We start from the raw sequence: 18,115 nt of genomic DNA on the forward strand, positions 1-18,115 counted from the left end.
AACACTTCATGTGATTTTTCATATTTTTAAAGTGTTTCCTAAATTTTACTAGGCATTTTTTTTTTTTAAATAACACTTTTTAAAAGTATTTCTTAGAATCATCATCTTATTTAATTTTGAACTCAATGAACTTAAAGTGACTTAAACTAATCTTGACACCTCATGTGATAAAATTAACTATGAAAACTAAGCATCAAAACGCGAGACCAAAAATCCTCGAACAAAGAAGTTTTGATCCCCATATAGCTACTATTGCAAGTGAAAAATTCAAATTAAAGTTATTAGGGTAGTTGAAAGAAGACATAACCTTGGATAGAATTCTTCGTATTCTTTGATGATGTTGTTGCTCCTATTACTATCATCTTCAAGTTCCTTAATTTATCTAGATTTGTTTTTTATACCCAACCATATATCATGTTCTAACGTAGTATTGATTTTTAAATTAGTGTTTCATATCCACATGGGCATCACAGAGTGTAAGGTTTTTTTATGTGATAAAATTAATTTTAATTTTTTTTTTTATTTTAAATTATCAAAGTCATAATCACTAACAATATTTTTAAAATTTAAGTTCAAAATTACATTTAAGCCTAAGATGATGGCATTTACAAGTGATGTGAGAGAAGATTTCATTGTTTATATTTTTTATTATGAACAAATCATCCCATATTTAAACTAAAATTATTATAAATTTTAACCTTAAATTGGAGTTACATATGTCCATATTATATACCACTTATATTATAGTATTTAAATAATTAATACAATAATTTTATAATGCCAATTTTTTTAATAAAATTAAATCTAAATAATTTTATATAAAATTAAGAAAAAAAAAAAGCAAACCTTATAAAAAGACTAAAAGTTAAAAAAAAAAATGCTTAAAATTATTATACTATATATGTAAAACAAAATTATTCAATTTCATATTTTATTTTTTAAAAATAATAACATAAATTTGATAACCACTTACATATTAATAATAGAAAATAATTAATTAATATAATAAATTTATGATACTAAAATTGTTTGAAAAAAAATAAATTAAAATATTTTCAAATAAAATAACAAAATTTTATATATAAAGCAAATTAAAGAAAAATATTTTAAATTTAAGCATAAAATCATAATTGATAACTATAGTTATACACATAAATACTACATTTATTTGACCAAAAATAAATTAAAATATTTTCAAATAATTTAAAATGTAAAATTTGATCTACCATTTTTGTAATTTACCCTAGATTGTATTAGATACCTAAAATTTGTTAAGATTGGAAAATATTTTGGATCAACTTCAAAGTCTTGGATACCAAACAATTATTATTATTATTTTTTACACATTTTTCACAAACATTCAGGACAGAGTGCAATATAAATGATTGAAAACAGCAACATAACTTGTTGCTGATCTGCCTCTCAAGCACTAGAAGGACTGTAAGCATGAGGAGCTGGATACTGTATTTGAAAATATAATTACAAATGGATTACAAGATTTATACAAAAGCATGGTTTAAAACTGCTGCTACATCAACAACAATATCACAGGACAATGCCAACATCTGGGGCTCTCCCTATTTTGAACCACACATTGGCTCCAGTTCCAGAGGTGCTGCTCTCTGCTCAGATCCCCCATCTTCTTGCTCTTTGAACTCTATTTCCAAGTTGAATCCAAACACACCATCATTCCCATACATGTCTCGATCCCACCGATCGATGAAACCATGCTTCGGGTCAGGTTTTGGTGGATTGAGGGGAGGATTGCAACCATGGTCAGGTTTTGGTGGATCGAGGGGAGGATTGCAATCATGTGTCATCCCATCGTCGACCTTCTGTTTCTTCCGAGGAGACGAGGACCCAATAGAGGCATCAGGAAGTGGCTTTGACTGAGATGGATTTTGCTTATCATCAACCAATGGTACCGCCTCAGAGGCTTTCAATGCACCCCCTAGTTTCTGCTGCTCCTCTATGATCTTCTGCAAGTACTTCCCTTGTGCTTCTATTCTCATCTGTAACTGCCTTTGCACCTACAATATATCCATTTAGTTGGATAATTATAGCAAATCAGGGATAATCAAACTCAAGAAAAGCACAGGACCTATTCTCATCAAACCTGAAAGCTTCAAACTGTAGATTTGCTAACCGTTTTTTATTTTTTACATTAAATGTGTTTGTTACTACAGAAGAGATCAGGAGATCATTCCAGACAAGTCTAAGCATGAGAAGGGATGTGAATGCATGAAGGACCAGTATAAAAAGCTTATAGAGGAGCCAATATAAAATGCTGATTTGCAAGGAAGTTATCTTCCTCAATTCTGCTAATGAGTTTGATCTCCACAAGGTATATATAAAACTTCTTCCACGTCAAACAGTGAGTAGTATAAGAATTCTGGAAGTATTAACTGGATGCAGTTTTCATTTGCCAAACTCAGCCTTGGTAAAACTGATGACCATACATGTCCACAACATAAGAGCAACTCACCATGTGCAACATGCTAATGACAGACCATGAGCTGGTTAAACTTCAAGTTCTTGGTTAAAAATAAACCTATGGTGCATGTGGACTTATTCTCACCTTTTTATCTTCTTCTTCTTGTGTGTGTGTGTAAATCCTAATCTGACCATTGCTGGTTTCAGCCTATGCACTTGAAATAGCAACACAAACCAAATACAGACTACACCAAAGCCACTATACCCCCTCCCATCCACTGACAGCAAAACTATGAGAAACATATAAAGTAAGAATAACCTATTAAAGAGATGATATTATAGATCACATTGTCCTCTTTCAGCAATCAATAACAATGAGAGAAGTTAAGACCAAACCTCGAGCTGTTCATGAAGACGCTTCTGGACCTCCATTTGCAGCCTCAGTGCCTCATTAATTTGCACTCCCCTGGAGGATAAATGGTTTTGACAAATGTCATAAATAAGAGTCATACCTTGTAAAATTCTTACTTCTTCAATAAAAAACACGTCATGGGAAACAGAGGGATAGATATGCATATAAATAAATATAGGATTGGAAGAAATAAAGGTACTCACGGGGCAGAATCCATGCTAGAGCCGCTGTCTCCAGATCCTTTCTTTTCATCTTTAGAACCTAAAAGTCAGCCAGGTTTTCTCCAACTTCAGATTCATATATGCCTAGAAGGTGAAACAAAATGCTGCTATTAAATTGGGGAAGGGAATGCATATGTACCATCAGCAGGAGATTCTGGCAGGTATTTCGCAAGGCGATACTTCTACATAAAAGAATGATGCAGATAAATTGCATTAGTTCCGCAAATGCAGATCCATAAGTGTGTATTCATGTATTGGCATGTGCATAAGAAAATGGTATTAGTTAAGATAATCATACCTGTAAATGGCTTTTCACGTGATAAATGGTAAGTCCAGGTACACCCATCACTCTTAGCACACCTTTTGGTGTTGCCCCTGAAAACAAAAATGGAAAGGAAGAAAAAGGTATAAATGAAAATAATTCTAGAAAAATCCATTAAAGTCATAGGAGCAAGAATAATTGAGGAAGAAGATAGGAATTGCTATGAGTACACCATTGCACAATCTCAAGTAACTTTCTAATCAATCCAACCTCAAACATAAGATTCATTAATCCATAAAAAAGCTATGATCGATTAAACTTCTGCAACTTCCGTTGCATGCAGAGGACATCTAAAGTTGAATTCCAAACTCCAAATCATAAATTTTATGTTACTGATGCATGTTGACATGCAAGGTGCAATTATCTGCGTGTGACCGACAGTGATTTGCTCGATATATGACAAAACAGGCCATGTACACTTAGAAACATATTTTGAAAAATAACGAAATAAACAGACATAAAAAGTGATCACAAGCACTGGCTTAACTTATAATTCTGAATCAATAATCTTCCACAATGAACCACATTGCAATCACAAGCAGCACATCATATGCAATCTAAGGCAACAAACGTGCTTTGATCCATACGCTCCCAAAAGTACCCCTATTGGAGAATTTTATTCCTATAAATTCCATATCTCATCTACAAATAACCACATTCTTAAGTTTAAGCTCTCCCAAGACTACCAAATTCCTCACAAAAACCTATGAAGCACAAGGGAAAAGCTTGGGAAGAATTGCCAAATTTTAGAGAGAATGGAAAGGGAAGAACAAACAAAGTAATTCCTCTACCCTAGCTTTTTAAACTCAAAAGTCTTACTTCCAACTGTCTTTCCCTCCCTCCTAAATTTATCCTTCAAGTATGATGTACTCTTGCCCTATCTCCAAAGGTATACAAGGATTAATACTTACAATGCAGTCAGGAAGAGGTTGTCCCTGAATTAAATGAGTACGAAAGAACATTCCTAAACCACCAAAAGTGCATATTGAAATCCTTATCCTCTAGGTTTAGACCCTTTTATTTTCAAAAAGATTTTCTTCTTTTCTTTTTTCTTCTTTTTAAAAAAGACCTCATTTATCATTTGTCTAAAATGCTTCTCATAGGCAAAGGGGATCAGTCCTCCACAGCTTCTTTCTATTCTGCCCAATGAAGTTGCCATGTGATCTAGAAAACACTTTTCTGCTTGTTCATTGGAGTACCCAAAGGACTCCAAATAATGGGAAAACCTTGGATGATGCGTCTCAGGCTATTGAACAGTGAATTAAAAGATCTATATTCATCCTTTTTTCTTCTTCACATGATTTGTTCATGAAATGCTTATTAGTTAAGATAGGACTCCTCCATACCGGTGGATCATTAAAATTCCCTGATACTGGCCAAGAGATAATCGACAATAATTTGAGCTCAGCTAATCAAAACAAGTCAATAGAAACTAATAACCACACACTCACCATGCTAAAACTTCAAGGCAAGCCTATCCCCAACTGAAAGAACAGGATATTCTGGAAAAATCTCTCACATCCTAAATGTCTTTCCACATGGTAAAAGCTCTCAAGCAAACCCTTACTCCAGGCCAATGAACCACCCCCTCCTTTTCTCCCCTAGCACAAACACACCACCACCACCTCAACCCCACCACAAGGAGATCTTATCCACACACTTCACAAGGACCTTATGCTAAACCATTCAAAACCATGCCAAAAATATGTTCCTTCATATGAATTTTCCTTAAATGTTTTCTAACATATTTCCTTTTTTTTGACATGATTTGGTTACTTTCATGGACAAAAGCATGCAAAATTTAGGCCAAAAAAGAGAGCTCTCCACTTGTTTGATTTTGAAATGGACTTAAAACTTTATAAAATGGCTCGACATGTTTTAAACTTTTCTATAGAACCGGATTATAAAAATAAAATAAAACAAAAAATCCTGCCAACTACTAAATATTGCCCTTTTTTATGCTTCTTTAAACATGTTTGTTTCATTTTAGTATTTCATAACACTAATTGAATTTGGTTGTCATTGAAAGCTTTTCCTAAATTCACTTTGGATAGTTCGTAAGCCGAAATCAGTCAAGAAATTTTATTATAAAACAAGTCAGTTTCATTATTCCTATCAAATTTGGTCTTGATTCTCCTAGGAATGTCATTGGAAAATCCCTTTTGGCCATTTGCTTTCTATTCCTATGCCATGTCCCAAATTTTACAGTGAATAACAACCCCATTTCAAGTTTTCTATCAAACTTGATTCGATTCTCTCTAAGATGCTCTTCCCAAAATGGAGACTAATCTCTGGGCTAAGAACATGCCAAAGTTTCTCATGAAGAGAGACCATTTGCTCTTTACCATGCTTAATACCCCCAAATGTTCCCCCTATTCCCTTGTTTCTCTTACCTTCTCTCCTAATTTGGTAAATAAACACCACAAACAAGGGATTTTTAAATTCCCCCTGCTCTATGCCTCTCTTGTCCCCTACCAAATGCAATGCAAGCATTACCAAGTAAACAGAACACCAGAATTTGGTAGGATGAATAAAATTGTTACAAAAAAAAAAAAAACTAGGTCTTGCCAATTTGCCACCCGCCATCTTTTAGAACTCACATATAAACCTCACAAGCTCAAATATCCTTTAGAGATTAAAATAAGCAACTACATCTGTCTACCACCTCCCATTCTAACAACAATCAAGAAAAACACAATATAAAAGCCAACAAAAACTAAAATATAATCTAAAAATATAGAAATTCAATTACACGGTTTTACCAATGAAAGAGTCATGACATCCATAAATTCATTACTTAAAAGAAAATACCCACTATCTGGTCCACCGAGCTGAGTTATGGCATCCACAAAGCGGTCATGAAGATCCGAAGTCCATCGCAGCCGCTGCTTTCCACTTCCCCCAGTCGGATTTGAATTTTTAACAGATGATCCACCCAAGGCCCCAACAGTAGCAAGTGGTTCACTACCTTGAGCTTTATGCGGCACTAAACTTGCAGTTGAAAATTTTTTGGGATGATACATATTGAACAGTCTGCAATTTCAGAAATAAAATAAGACCCACAAATTTTCACTCTGAGTTTAAGGATGTCTAACCATTCCACACACAAACAGTCAAGAAAACATACATTCAAGATCTCCTCACTTGTCTATGTGACATTAAAAATAAAACTTCTCCAATTCTCACGAGACAAAACCATTACAACTAGTATTTTCTAGAACTATACTTCATCTGAAACAACCAAATCAGCCATCAATACACCCGGTTAACGACAAAACCACATATCCATTCAAGGTGAAAGAAAGAGCAGTGTCCCTTAACAAACTTAATATTTATGATCCAACACAAACACACACCAAGAGAAAGCATTCCACTTTCTATTAGCAACCCAGACATCAGAATTGCACAAAACTACACAAGTATCCACAATTTAAAGGAATAACAACTTGAAACCCCATTTTTAGCGAAAAGGGTACACGCAAAATTTTCAAAATTGAAATTATAATTTTTTTATTTTGACAGGAAAAAAATTCAAGTTGAATTACAGAACTCTTGAATTCATTATATACTGGACCCAATATTGAAAACAAAATTAGCAAAAAAAAACAAAATTCACCACGCGAAAAAGAAAGAGGGGGGAGGATTACCTCCTAAGAGTTAAAAAGGCCGAGAAGCAGGTAAGAGAGCCTAGAATTTATGAGGTCATTCAGCTCCAGGGAAATCAAGAACGGCCTCATATCTCATTTTCAACATCCAAAAAGAGCGCCCCAAATTCACAGGGGCATTGAATTCACAACACAAAACTTTGAAAAATGGGGAGATTTTGGTGGCACAACCAAATTGGGAAAGAATTGAAATCGGAGAAAGAGGAGAGGGGGTGGAAAGGGGAAAAGAGAGGGTTAAAACTTAAAAGCGTCGAGAAGGGGGGTAGTTAGAGACGTCGAGGAAGGGAAAAGGCAGGAGAATCTCTGGAGTTTGGTAGAGTAAAATTTGGGGGAGGGGGAAATTAGGGTTTAGGATTGGCTGGTGTGGCAGCAGTTTCAGGAGAGACCTTCCATATTTTTTATTTTCTGTGGGAAAGAGACTGGGAAATAGAGAGAAACAGGAGATAGCGTAGGAAGGACGGCGGCATTTATATGGACGTTTTTGGTTGGTGTAGGGTTTCGATGTGGGACCTGGTTTTAGTTTTTTATAAATATCATTGGCCGGTTAGGGTTTGGAGTAGGTCCCACGCCTTCCATTCTAGTATTCTACAGCCATCGATTGTTTTGAAAATGATAAAAGCTTATTGTAGTGATGTCTTTTATGGCCATTTGAAGATGCATTTCCATAAACAAATCTAATCACATCTAATACCTTTTCACACTTTTATTATATTATCTTGGTGAAAATCTTATTATCCATATCGTGCTCACAAGTACATGCAAGTGAAAAAAAAAAGATTGTCATGCTTGAAGATTTTATTTTTCTTTTAAATGAGGAACTTTCCATGGTCCCAATTCTCGGGTGTTAACTACCTCACAATAATTAATATTTAGTAAATTTAAAATATCATTAGTTATAAGATTCAATTTCAAAACCAAAACTACTTAAAATGTGTTTGAAAGTGATTTTAGAAAACATTTTTAATCTTTCATGCACTTAAATGATTAAAATTTTATTATATTCGCTTTTTAAAATGATTGTGAAACGAACTCTTACTAAATTCACACTTACCAATATTCATCTTAACTAATCTACTCATTGTCATGCTTGAAAATCAAAGTGAAATTTTTTATAAAAAAACATGAAATCATATTTTAAGAAATGTTTTTAAAACTAATTTTCTATTTTTAAAAACAAAAAAAAACATTCAAATTGAATCTTTTATGAAAATATGATGTGTTTAAAAAAATAATAATATAAATATAAAAATGATTGAAAATAAACCACAGTAAAAAGAAAGTGATTTAAAAAATATCTACAAATAAAAATTATGTTTAAAAAATATTTTCAAGTAAAATTAGTTTAAGAAATATTTATGAGATATTCTTAATAAACAGATTTTCATATTAGAAATAATCATAAAATTATTTTTCAAAAACTGTTTATTGAGATGATCATTTTTGTCACTATTTTATGAAAACATTTTCAAAGACCCGTTTATTTTTTTTATTTTTTTTTATTTTTTAATATTTGGGGATTTTACATAGATGTGACCCATTTGTACTAAAACTTTTGACCTATTCAACGTTAGGTACAAAGACAAGAAAAACGACAGGGGCAGTGAGAGGCGACCAACCCAATAGTGGAAGATCCCCCACACAGGCATGATGAGTAGCGACCAAAACCATGAGCAATTCCATCATATTAATGGACTTATGCACCCAAACGAGGAAGTGTTCCCACGCGGACAGACTGGCCCCATCTCCCATCTTCAGTTTTCCCTTTCGCGAATGTGAAAAAGAGTTAAAAGCTTAAATTTCTTTACCTGCCAAGCATTTATATCAATGGAGCTTTCACTGACCGACTCTGAGCTACAAGGTCCACCAAGGAAGGAATACCTGCTAGCTAATACCCAATTCTCCATTCTCAGTCATTAACAAAGCTTCCAACTCTCTTCTGAATCAGAACAAGAATTCTTGCCTATGGTCAACCTTTGAGATTTGCTTTCATTTAATTGTTTCACTGGATGACAGACCCTTCTATCACTGAACCCGTCTGGCTCCATGTCAGTGATGTCACAACATTGATTTACTCTGTGTGCGTGTGACAAGAGAGAGAGCAGGCTCGGCCATTTGTGTTCCTGAGAAAACGGGGGAGGAAAAGAACAAGCTGGAAATAAGAGTAAAGACACTTGCCAGAGTGCAACGAAACAATAATCTACTTGTATTAATCTGCGTTGGAATTTTGATTTACAGTTGTTCACTGGCTTGAACTGAGTTTATATTATAATACATCAGCTTAATTGTATGGAAAAAGAGTATTTTATCCAATAAAATATGCGAGAGCTAATAAATATATAACAGGTAGAAGGACCATTTTGTAGAGCATGTGGTTTACTTGGGTCAAAGACAGTTCTCAACCTTCGCTTTTGGGACTCCGTGCTGCTGCTCTTGATCTGATGGGAGGAAAGCATACAATGAAAATCATGGATAGCCCCTTTTACATGTCATCTTTATGTGCTTTTGCCTTCCCAATGGACTCCATGGCTTCGTCAAATGATTTCTGGACCCAAAAAAAAAAAACCCCACTTAAAGTCATCTGGATCGTTGCAACCAAAGAGCAAAGAAGCAGACAAAAAAGGATAAATACTCAGTGTGAAACTAATATTGCATTTGGGGCATAATAATGAAGGCCAAGAAAATGATCCGCATGCTCTAACACCCTATTACCGTCATGTGGTATTATTTTATATGCCCCTTTAATGGATTCATGAGATTTCTGATATCTCGAGCAATCCTATGTCAGCTGTTATTAAATGCAGCAATGCAATCACCTTCTCAAATTTTATGCAAGGGTTTATAACATAAATTCCACTTAAGAGTTAGAATCTCATCATATGTTCTAACCGCTTGATGCTTCCACATAGTTCATGTAATCATACTAATATAAACCATGGGAAATCATCCTGAATATGTCTTGTGAGCTAATCTATAATCTTTGCAAAACAAGACGGGCTAAAAGTCGATCTTTGATCTTTACGTATAATGACCTAGAATAGGCCGGTCCATTCTCCAACTGATGTCACTCTAGTTAGTATGTGACTTCACATGGCATCAATGTATATGATTGAGACTCTTTTCTTTTAAAAATCTGCCACTCCCTAGGGGCCTTATCTTATGCTTCTCAAGCTAGATAAGAGTCACATATCTTGCACTCTTTTTGGATTGAAATCTTCAACTAATGTGAAAATTGTGGCAGCACAAATCAGCTTTTGGGGGATATCGGGCTACTGCTTTGTTCTTTATGAATGAAATTACCTTAGCCAACAGCACTCAACCGGAAAAAAGGATCTTATATAATAGATGACTTGACACTATCTAATTGGCTATAAAAACTAGCTACATACATAGCATTGTGACAATGTCTGCCACAAAAAACAAAAAAGGAAAAAAAAAAAAAAGAAGAAGCAAAATTAGATATACAGAACGCAAATTGATGGCATGTGGCATTATCTCAAGCATGCAGTTTCTCAAGTATTTAGTTTCCACGGTCAAATTAGCTTGACCTCAGGGAAAATTTATCCATAATAAAAAATGTAAAGGCAGTTAATTATTAGGGGCCATGAACTACCATGCTATGCCAAAGCCATCAAAGCATGGTGACAAAGGATTCTGTAAAACCCCCAGACAAACCTCCTCCTCCTCCTCCTCCTCCTCCCCCTCCCCTTCCCCCACCCCCACTTTTTTGTTTAAGGTGCTGAGGTGTTTGCAGTGGGGCAATGTGTTGGTTATGCATAGGGGATCAGTAACTGTAACAGTCAGACATAATGGAAAAATTAAGTGCAAGTATCTCAAGCTAAGAGATCTAAACAGGGAAGAAAAATCAGACACGTACCCCAGAATTGTTCATCTTCCATAGTGTCTCCCCACTCCTATCAATTATCGCCATACCACCTAATAAAGCACTGCAGAAAGTTCGGCATCAGCAAATTCATTTCCAACCAAGAACTATCCAACAAGCTTACTATATCTATTGCGGCAGATACTTTAATCAAGATCAAGTAATAGCAGGATGTCATGCGACTTGACATAATTCTAAACCATTCAAGAATGTAAAGAAAATAAATGTTATTTGATTAAAAGAGATAAAACAATCACACATTCAAAAGAATAATCTTCATCTTTTAGAAACATGAAATATAATCTTTTTTAGACAAAAATACCTTTCATCAATTTTTTTTATCCCCATCTCACATTCAGGCGTGTTTTGAAAAAAAGTGTATGGGTAAAAGTGTAAACTGAGATTATATTTACAATTTTCAATAGGTGGAGATCGTTTTTCCAAATGTGGGGATTATCTTGTCCCTTTGACACAAATATTTCAAAAAAAACCCACTGGTTTTTTTCGACTAGAGAAAATCAGGTCAAGTACCCAAAAATTGAACAGATCTTATCTGAGTCTAGGATATTCATTGATAAGCAATTGATTTCCTTTTCCTTTTTCTTTTCCTTCATTATTGTCATACATAAAAATAGACATCAAATTCAAATTCTAGAGCCCGCACCCCTTTACCACATGAACCAAGGCCTAGGTGCAGCACTCACCCATCCCTGAGGCCAACTCATATTTCTGTCCATTTTTAGCTGGAGTAATTTCAAATTATAAATCGTTATGTAAGCAGAAAAAGGTATCAATTTACCAACCTCCTCACGCCAACTCAGAATTCTGTCCGTTGTTCATTAATTCATGTTGCCTAAACCACCATCAATCTTCTTTTTGCTTGCCTTTTGGCAAGCCAATTGTATACATTATGCGTACTTACGTGTGCTTGTTTACTAGGCACTGTTGATATATTTTCTAATTGCCTAAAAAATAAATAAATAAATAAGAAAGAAACCACCCTCAATCTTTGGATGACATATTAGAGCCATGCATGGCAAACCTTAAACAACAAGAAATAAGTGGCCTAGGTGCCAATAAAACTGGATAAGCGTAATCAGACCCTAAAGAAAGACACACCTTTTCATGCATCAGGATGTTTGGTGACCTCTTGAATGAGAACTAAAACTCATCTGCTCTCAAATTGCCACCTAATTTGAGGCACAATTTTTTTTTTTGATAGGCAATAAAAGTTGTATACATACAAAAAGGGAAAGATGTATACCAAAGTACATAGGCCATATACAATGGGCACAAAGTGGCAAAGCCAAAAAAGAGAGACAAAAAATAACTCTCTCTCTCTCTTTCTCTCAAATCCCAATCAATCAAAGGCATTAAGTATTCTTTTATATACATACCAACCCAAGCTAACAAATTACATAAGAACAACCATTTCACTTACACTCAGACTACTCATTTCCAAACACTCTTCAAATTCTCTCCTTCCACAATGTTCAAAAAATGCATAGAGGAGCCGCTTGCTAAACCTTGTTCCTTTTTCTCCCTACAAAAGAGTAATGCCAACTTAAAAGAGTGTCTCTAACTATGGAATATAGCACTCAAAATACACCAAACAAGGAGAACAACAACTATCATAGAGCCCTTGATTTAGTGCATCGAAGAAGAATATGATCAATTGATTCCCCTTCGGTTTTACATAGATAACATTTGTTTGTCAACAACCACCCTCATCTTTGAATCTAATCTAATGTCAATACTTTCTGCAATTGACTCCTCAAGCAAAAAAACTCGCTTTAGTTAGAACCTATGAATTCCAAATGATGTCTTATGGGAAGGGGATTGACCTCCTTGGTTCCACAGCAGAGTAAGGGGATTTCATTGCAATGAACTCCATTCTTCAACTCATTCGAAATCATATTATCGATATCTTCCCTTCCCATCTACTTATCTTGTAATCTTGAGATAAAAATCTCAATACTACTCAACTCTCAATCATTTAAGTGCCTAAAGAAACACAAATCCCAAAAAACTCACTACACTTGTCTCATCTCATAAATTTGTCACCTAAACATCTTTGAACGAAGCTAAAGCATACAAAGAAAGAAAGGACGCACACAAGGACTCCTTCCCACAACATGTGTCCTTCCAAAACTTCACCACCATTTTGTTACCCACTTCAAATGCAACTCTACTATTAAAGAGGTCCTAACCCTTCCTGATATCTTTCCAAACTCCAACCCCATACCCATCTCTCACTTTACACAATTGCTAACCCCTTTCCTCCTTCTCATACTTCCTATTTTCCAAAAACCGTCCTTTTCATAAGCAAATCTCCAACTCCACTTTCCAAGAAGAGCCCAATTAAGAGATGAAAGACTTTCAATGCCCTATCCCTCCTTACTCCTATCCATGCAAACAATTGACCATCCTATAAGAAGCAACTTTTTCTCTAAAGTCCCACCTCCACATAAAAAATCTCTTTGAATCTTCTCTAGTTTTAACCTTGCCTTTCTAGGAATAGAAAATAAGGGCATGTTGTAAATAGACATACCAAATAATATGTTTCAAATCAACGCGAGGCTCTCTCCTTTGGAGACATATTGCCTCTTCCATGTTGAGAATCTTTTGTGAAACCTCTGTCCCACCTTATCTCATACTGAAACTAAGCCAAAAGAAGCATCCAAAGGCATACCAAACTCAATCATCAACTTCTCCACAATAGCTACCCCCACTATTGGGATCAATTCTCATTTTTCCAAGTTTATTTTCAGCCCCAAAATTTATTCAAATCACATGAGCAGCCAACATAAATAAACCATTTGATCTTGAGAATCCTTACAAAAGATTCAAAAGGTATTTGAAAATCTCCTCAAACATCATACCTAGATCCTTCATAACAATGTTAAAATTCAAAATCAAAATTTTTGATGAATTTCTTCTTTGTTCCTTGTAAGCCACTCTTTATTAATTGCCTGCCTCCACCCATTATTTTTAACTTCTTTAAAAATATTCTCCTCAGCCCACAGTCTTCTTTCAAGTTAGATCTCTATGACCTCATTACTTCCCAATGAGATTCTGCCTTCGAGAGCAACCAAATTTTCTGTGTTTCAAAATTCTTGCTTCTCACCCCCCTAAGATTGTCAAATGTAATGCTATTCGTAAAATGTAATTCCACAAAAGGACTCCTCAAGATGGAACTTGATACAAATAGCCAACAGGCCCAATCTAGGTTCAGCAGCACCTGTAAGGTGGAGTTCTCCCCGATTTTTCTATTTCCAAACTAGAAAATCCTTATGGAATGAATATTTTGTTGCTCCATAACTTCAATCGCCAACTTACCCCTTTACAGGGGCAATACCAAGCTGGAGGAAGTAGGAGGGTAATGTTACATCGCTAGCCAACATAAAACTTTTGAACCTAACCTTTAAACATTTATGACTCACACTATTTTCCAATTTGTTTCCGAAAGTTACAGATTTCCAAGAAGGTCACTTGGGCCCAGTAAAAACACCTATCTGTTATCTGAACAGAGTCATGAGCCTGCAATGAGGCACTGTCATTTTAGGGTTTTTAGTGAGTTCAGTGCTTGTGAAACAAGCATATACCTTCCTTGTGCAAAAAAGTGGGGATGTACAGTTCAACAAGCTAGTGTGCCCCTTACCTTAAGTTTCAGGCAAGGCATTTTCACAAAGTGTACTAAAACAAAAACAGGCTCCTATTAACGGGGTAAAGAGTACTGCTTTTATAGGAAAAGCGATACTCTAATTCAATGAACTCTCCAAATAGAATGAAGAGCAGACGCAATGACATACACCAGAGCCTTGTTGGACAATCCATTAAAAAAATAAGCAGAATTACTCTTTCAGGGAAGCATGTTCTCAACCAATATCAGCACCAATGTTTTGTAAAACAAGCTTGATATCAAAATCTTCTTGCAAACAAAAAATCACACCCTCAATCGTCTCCGCGAGAAAAAAAAACGCATCGGATACGCATAAAACATACCAAACTCAACCTCAATCCAAAAAACCCTAACAAACACAAACCAAAAGAAAGAGAGGGAAAGCAGTACCCAGCAAAGGCCACGTTGAGTAGAAACGCGCGAGTGGTCAGGAAGCGAAGAACCACCTCAAATTTGGAAACAAAGGCATCGGCATTGGGCCTAGATGAATACCTAGGTCTTTCATTATTATAATGATAGGAGTGGGCGTAGCCACCTGAAAATCCGGGTGGGGCGGTGGAGGATCGGAGATTGTAGAGGGAGCGCTTGCGATCGTCGGAAAGGACCTCGTAGGCCTCGGAAACCTGCTTGAATCGGAGAGTTGCGCCGTCTCTCACGGCCTTGGGCGACTGTGCGTGCTTGTCTGGATGATATTTCAGAGCCAACTTCCGAAACGCTTCTTTTATTTCTCCTTTGCTGGCGTTTCGGCCGATCCCCAAGGCCTCGTAGTGATCCATAATCGCATAATCTCCCTCTTTTGTATCTTTAAATAAATCATCAACGCAAGCAACGAAGGCGCACAGGATACTACGTGGCAGCATCGTATCCGCTCCGTTGGCGCCTCAATTCAATAATTAACGAACTTTCTTAGCTAAAATCTTTTCATTAGAGTGAAACTTGGGCGGCTTGCGAGGCAAACTCACCTAACTGTTTTGGGCGACTTGGGGCGTTTGATAAATAAATTTAATGGCTTAATAATTTCTTTTTATTTAAGTTATTAAATAAATTAAATATATTTAATAAAATGAAATAATATCACATTATAAAATTAAAAATAACTTTAAATATTAAATCAAAATAATTAATTTATTCATATTTTTAAATATTTTTTCTCTCATTTCCTGACACCTAACGAAGATATATTTTATATTCATGACTTCAAATTTAAAAATAATCTCAATTTTTTTCTCATCTAATCAGTATATGATAATACATAGTCTTACGATGTTATGGAGACATGTTTTTGGTAAATAGTCGACTAAGCTTAGTAATTGTAACTCCTTTTATGATGAGGCATCCTTTCTCTTGAAATTACGAGACTATTTTTTTAAGTTCTTTAAAAGAGAGTTGTCTAACGCCTTTAAGGATTCTTTACTTCCACTTCCTTCAGTTTCAAGTACAAGTATCTTTTTATTAAAGGTCGTTCAAGTTTTTCATAGGAGTATGACATGAGTTATTATAGCACCATAGCACTGGGTACACGAACATTGATTCAGGACATTTTCTCTACCCCTTCTTACCTTGAAAAAGTAGGTATAATAATAACTTGGTTATAATTTATTTTTTGTAATAAATATATTAGTGATTATTTTTTGTATTTATTGTATTTTCATGTGAATATTTAATAAATAAATTTATTATTTAAGATTAATGAAAGTAAATACTAATCAAGTTTAATGGTAATAAACATTAATTAAAACCAATAAAAGTAAATATATTAAATTAATTTTATAAAACAATTTTAATATTTAAAATAAAAATCAAATAATGAATTTTAAGTTGATAAATTAAAATTAATTTAATTTTAAATCATTAAATAGTAACCTTTAAGGCTAGCCAAAAATGCAACAATGCATATTGCAAAGGGACCCACAGAGTTTTGGGTCTTGACAATACTACATGGTATTAAATAAATAAAAACAAAAAAAAATATTTTAATAAATAAGGCAATTATTTCAATGCCATGAAATATGAATGATGAGTATCTTGACAGTATAAGTTGTCAGGTTATTTGCCCACCATCTGTCATTCATTTATGTACCACACATTACTTCTTACGAGGAAAATGTGTCCTTTTCCCATAATCTTTACCTACTCTTCACCCTTGTGCTTGATAACTTGCCACACTGAACTAGCAAAATATGTAAGTCATGTTTCAATGATTTTTTTCACCTTTTGGGATCCCGCACCAATTTTCGCCTCTTTGAACATCAGCACAAGGCAGGAAGAGTTTTTGGTTAACGCCGTTGGAACTCCATTTTGCTTGTATCCAATTATTAGACAAAAATAGCATGTTGAATCATATGAAAAAATTATGTCAAATATTTCTATAAAAAGAAAACATACAGAATCTGAACTAACCTGATTCCATTTTGAGTGTTGAATGAACAAGGTATGAATCCTCTAAGGTCGTGAAGGACACCACTCTTTTTGGATTCTCTCTGACGATGGGAGCGAGAAATAAAACAAGTCTGTTCTTATTTCAAAAATGTGATTAGACTGAACAGATACTTAACCTTTGGTTTTATACCCTCCTACCTTAGGGACCATACCCTTTGGCTATTGGGTCTCACGAGTCTTAGGCCCATCATTTAAAGTCCATGATGGCAATGGGCTCTACACATAAGGTGACTCATATTATGGAAATTGATACAGAATAAATATCAAAAGGCGAATAGCTTAGTCATGTATCATTATTAAATATGTGTGAGTCCATATTTTAACAAACGCTAGCAAGGTTTGATATGATTCGTAAATATGGTTTAAATTTGATATATTTTTTGTATTATGAGTTTGATTTGAATTGACTAATTTAATCATCATGTTAATTAACCTAATTATAACTCTAAAACTATTTAGCTCATTTTAACTTTATTTTTTAATAAATAGATCAATTGAATTATAAAACATGCATAATAATTGAGATCTTTATTATATAGAATTATATAGAACTTAACTCGATGTGATTATTAAATGGATTAAATGAGTTATATGACATACTACTTATTTAATAATTAGACCTATTCAAATTTATGTTTTCGATTATTCCGAGTGTTTTAATATGACATGAACCCCACCCACTGGCTCGAATTGCGACCTCAATCCTTAACCATTGAAGAATGGCCTAGGCCTAGGCCTAGGATCTTGATACTTGTCCAACAAGAAACCCTGTAAAATACCAGGTTGGGCTCATCTTAATTGGACTGGACCAGGTCAACCCAGAAAAAAACCATCCTAAGCCCAGCTCAATGACTCACCAAGGTCCAAAGCTCCTTTTTCTCTTCATGGATGAGTGCATCCATCATTGCTCTATCCAGACCCGCTTTTTTCTTCGAAGTTTTTTAGCTGAGGTGGGTATATATATATTTCCTTGACTCAGAGTCCTGACGAGACAAGAATATAAGCAGATCATGTAGCTCATCAATTGCTATCTGGGGAAGGTCCACTTGTCCTACAGTACC

General features: G+C 34.8%; 2 protein-coding genes across 6 annotated transcripts; both read right to left on the reverse strand.

Annotated features, from left to right (window-relative positions):
* Positions 1–1,368: 1,368 nt before the first annotated feature.
* LOC117920915 (myb family transcription factor PHL7-like) lies at positions 1,369–7,493 on the reverse strand. The gene is made up of 7 exons (XM_034838611.1): positions 7,036–7,493; positions 6,204–6,421; positions 3,365–3,441; positions 3,206–3,248; positions 3,049–3,106; positions 2,830–2,899; positions 1,369–2,030 (listed from the first exon to the last, which is right to left on the reverse strand). Exons 2-7 carry the CDS (start codon positions 6,409–6,411, stop codon positions 1,578–1,580), a joined length of 909 nt encoding a protein of 302 aa, XP_034694502.1. The 5' UTR covers positions 6,412–6,421; positions 7,036–7,493; the 3' UTR covers positions 1,369–1,577.
* Positions 7,494–8,720: 1,227 nt separating this feature from the next.
* Positions 8,721–15,480, reverse strand: LOC117921357 (chaperone protein dnaJ 72). 5 transcript variants are annotated; one of them, XR_004652319.1, is made up of 4 exons: positions 15,006–15,480; positions 10,928–10,997; positions 9,454–9,595; positions 8,721–9,173 (listed from the first exon to the last, which is right to left on the reverse strand). XR_004652319.1 is itself a non-coding variant. In XM_034839233.1 (3 exons), the coding sequence occupies exons 1-2, from the start codon at positions 15,473–15,475 to the stop codon at positions 10,968–10,970; spliced, it is 489 nt and encodes a 162-aa protein (XP_034695124.1). In that variant the 5' UTR covers positions 15,476–15,480; the 3' UTR covers positions 9,234–9,595; positions 10,928–10,967. The 5 variants fall into 5 exon arrangements, 4 of the variants coding, with proteins under 4 accessions (XP_034695124.1, XP_034695122.1, XP_034695125.1 ...); XM_034839233.1 differs by lacking the exon at positions 8,721–9,173 and having other exon boundaries at positions 9,234–9,595; positions 10,928–10,986; XM_034839231.1 differs by lacking the exon at positions 8,721–9,173 and having other exon boundaries at positions 9,234–9,595.
* Between the last annotated feature and the right edge of the window lie 2,635 nt (positions 15,481–18,115).

The sequence above is a fragment of the Vitis riparia genome, chromosome 8, assembly GCF_004353265.1.
Source record: "Vitis riparia cultivar Riparia Gloire de Montpellier isolate 1030 chromosome 8, EGFV_Vit.rip_1.0, whole genome shotgun sequence".
NCBI classification, from domain to species: Eukaryota; Viridiplantae; Streptophyta; class Magnoliopsida; order Vitales; family Vitaceae; genus Vitis; species Vitis riparia.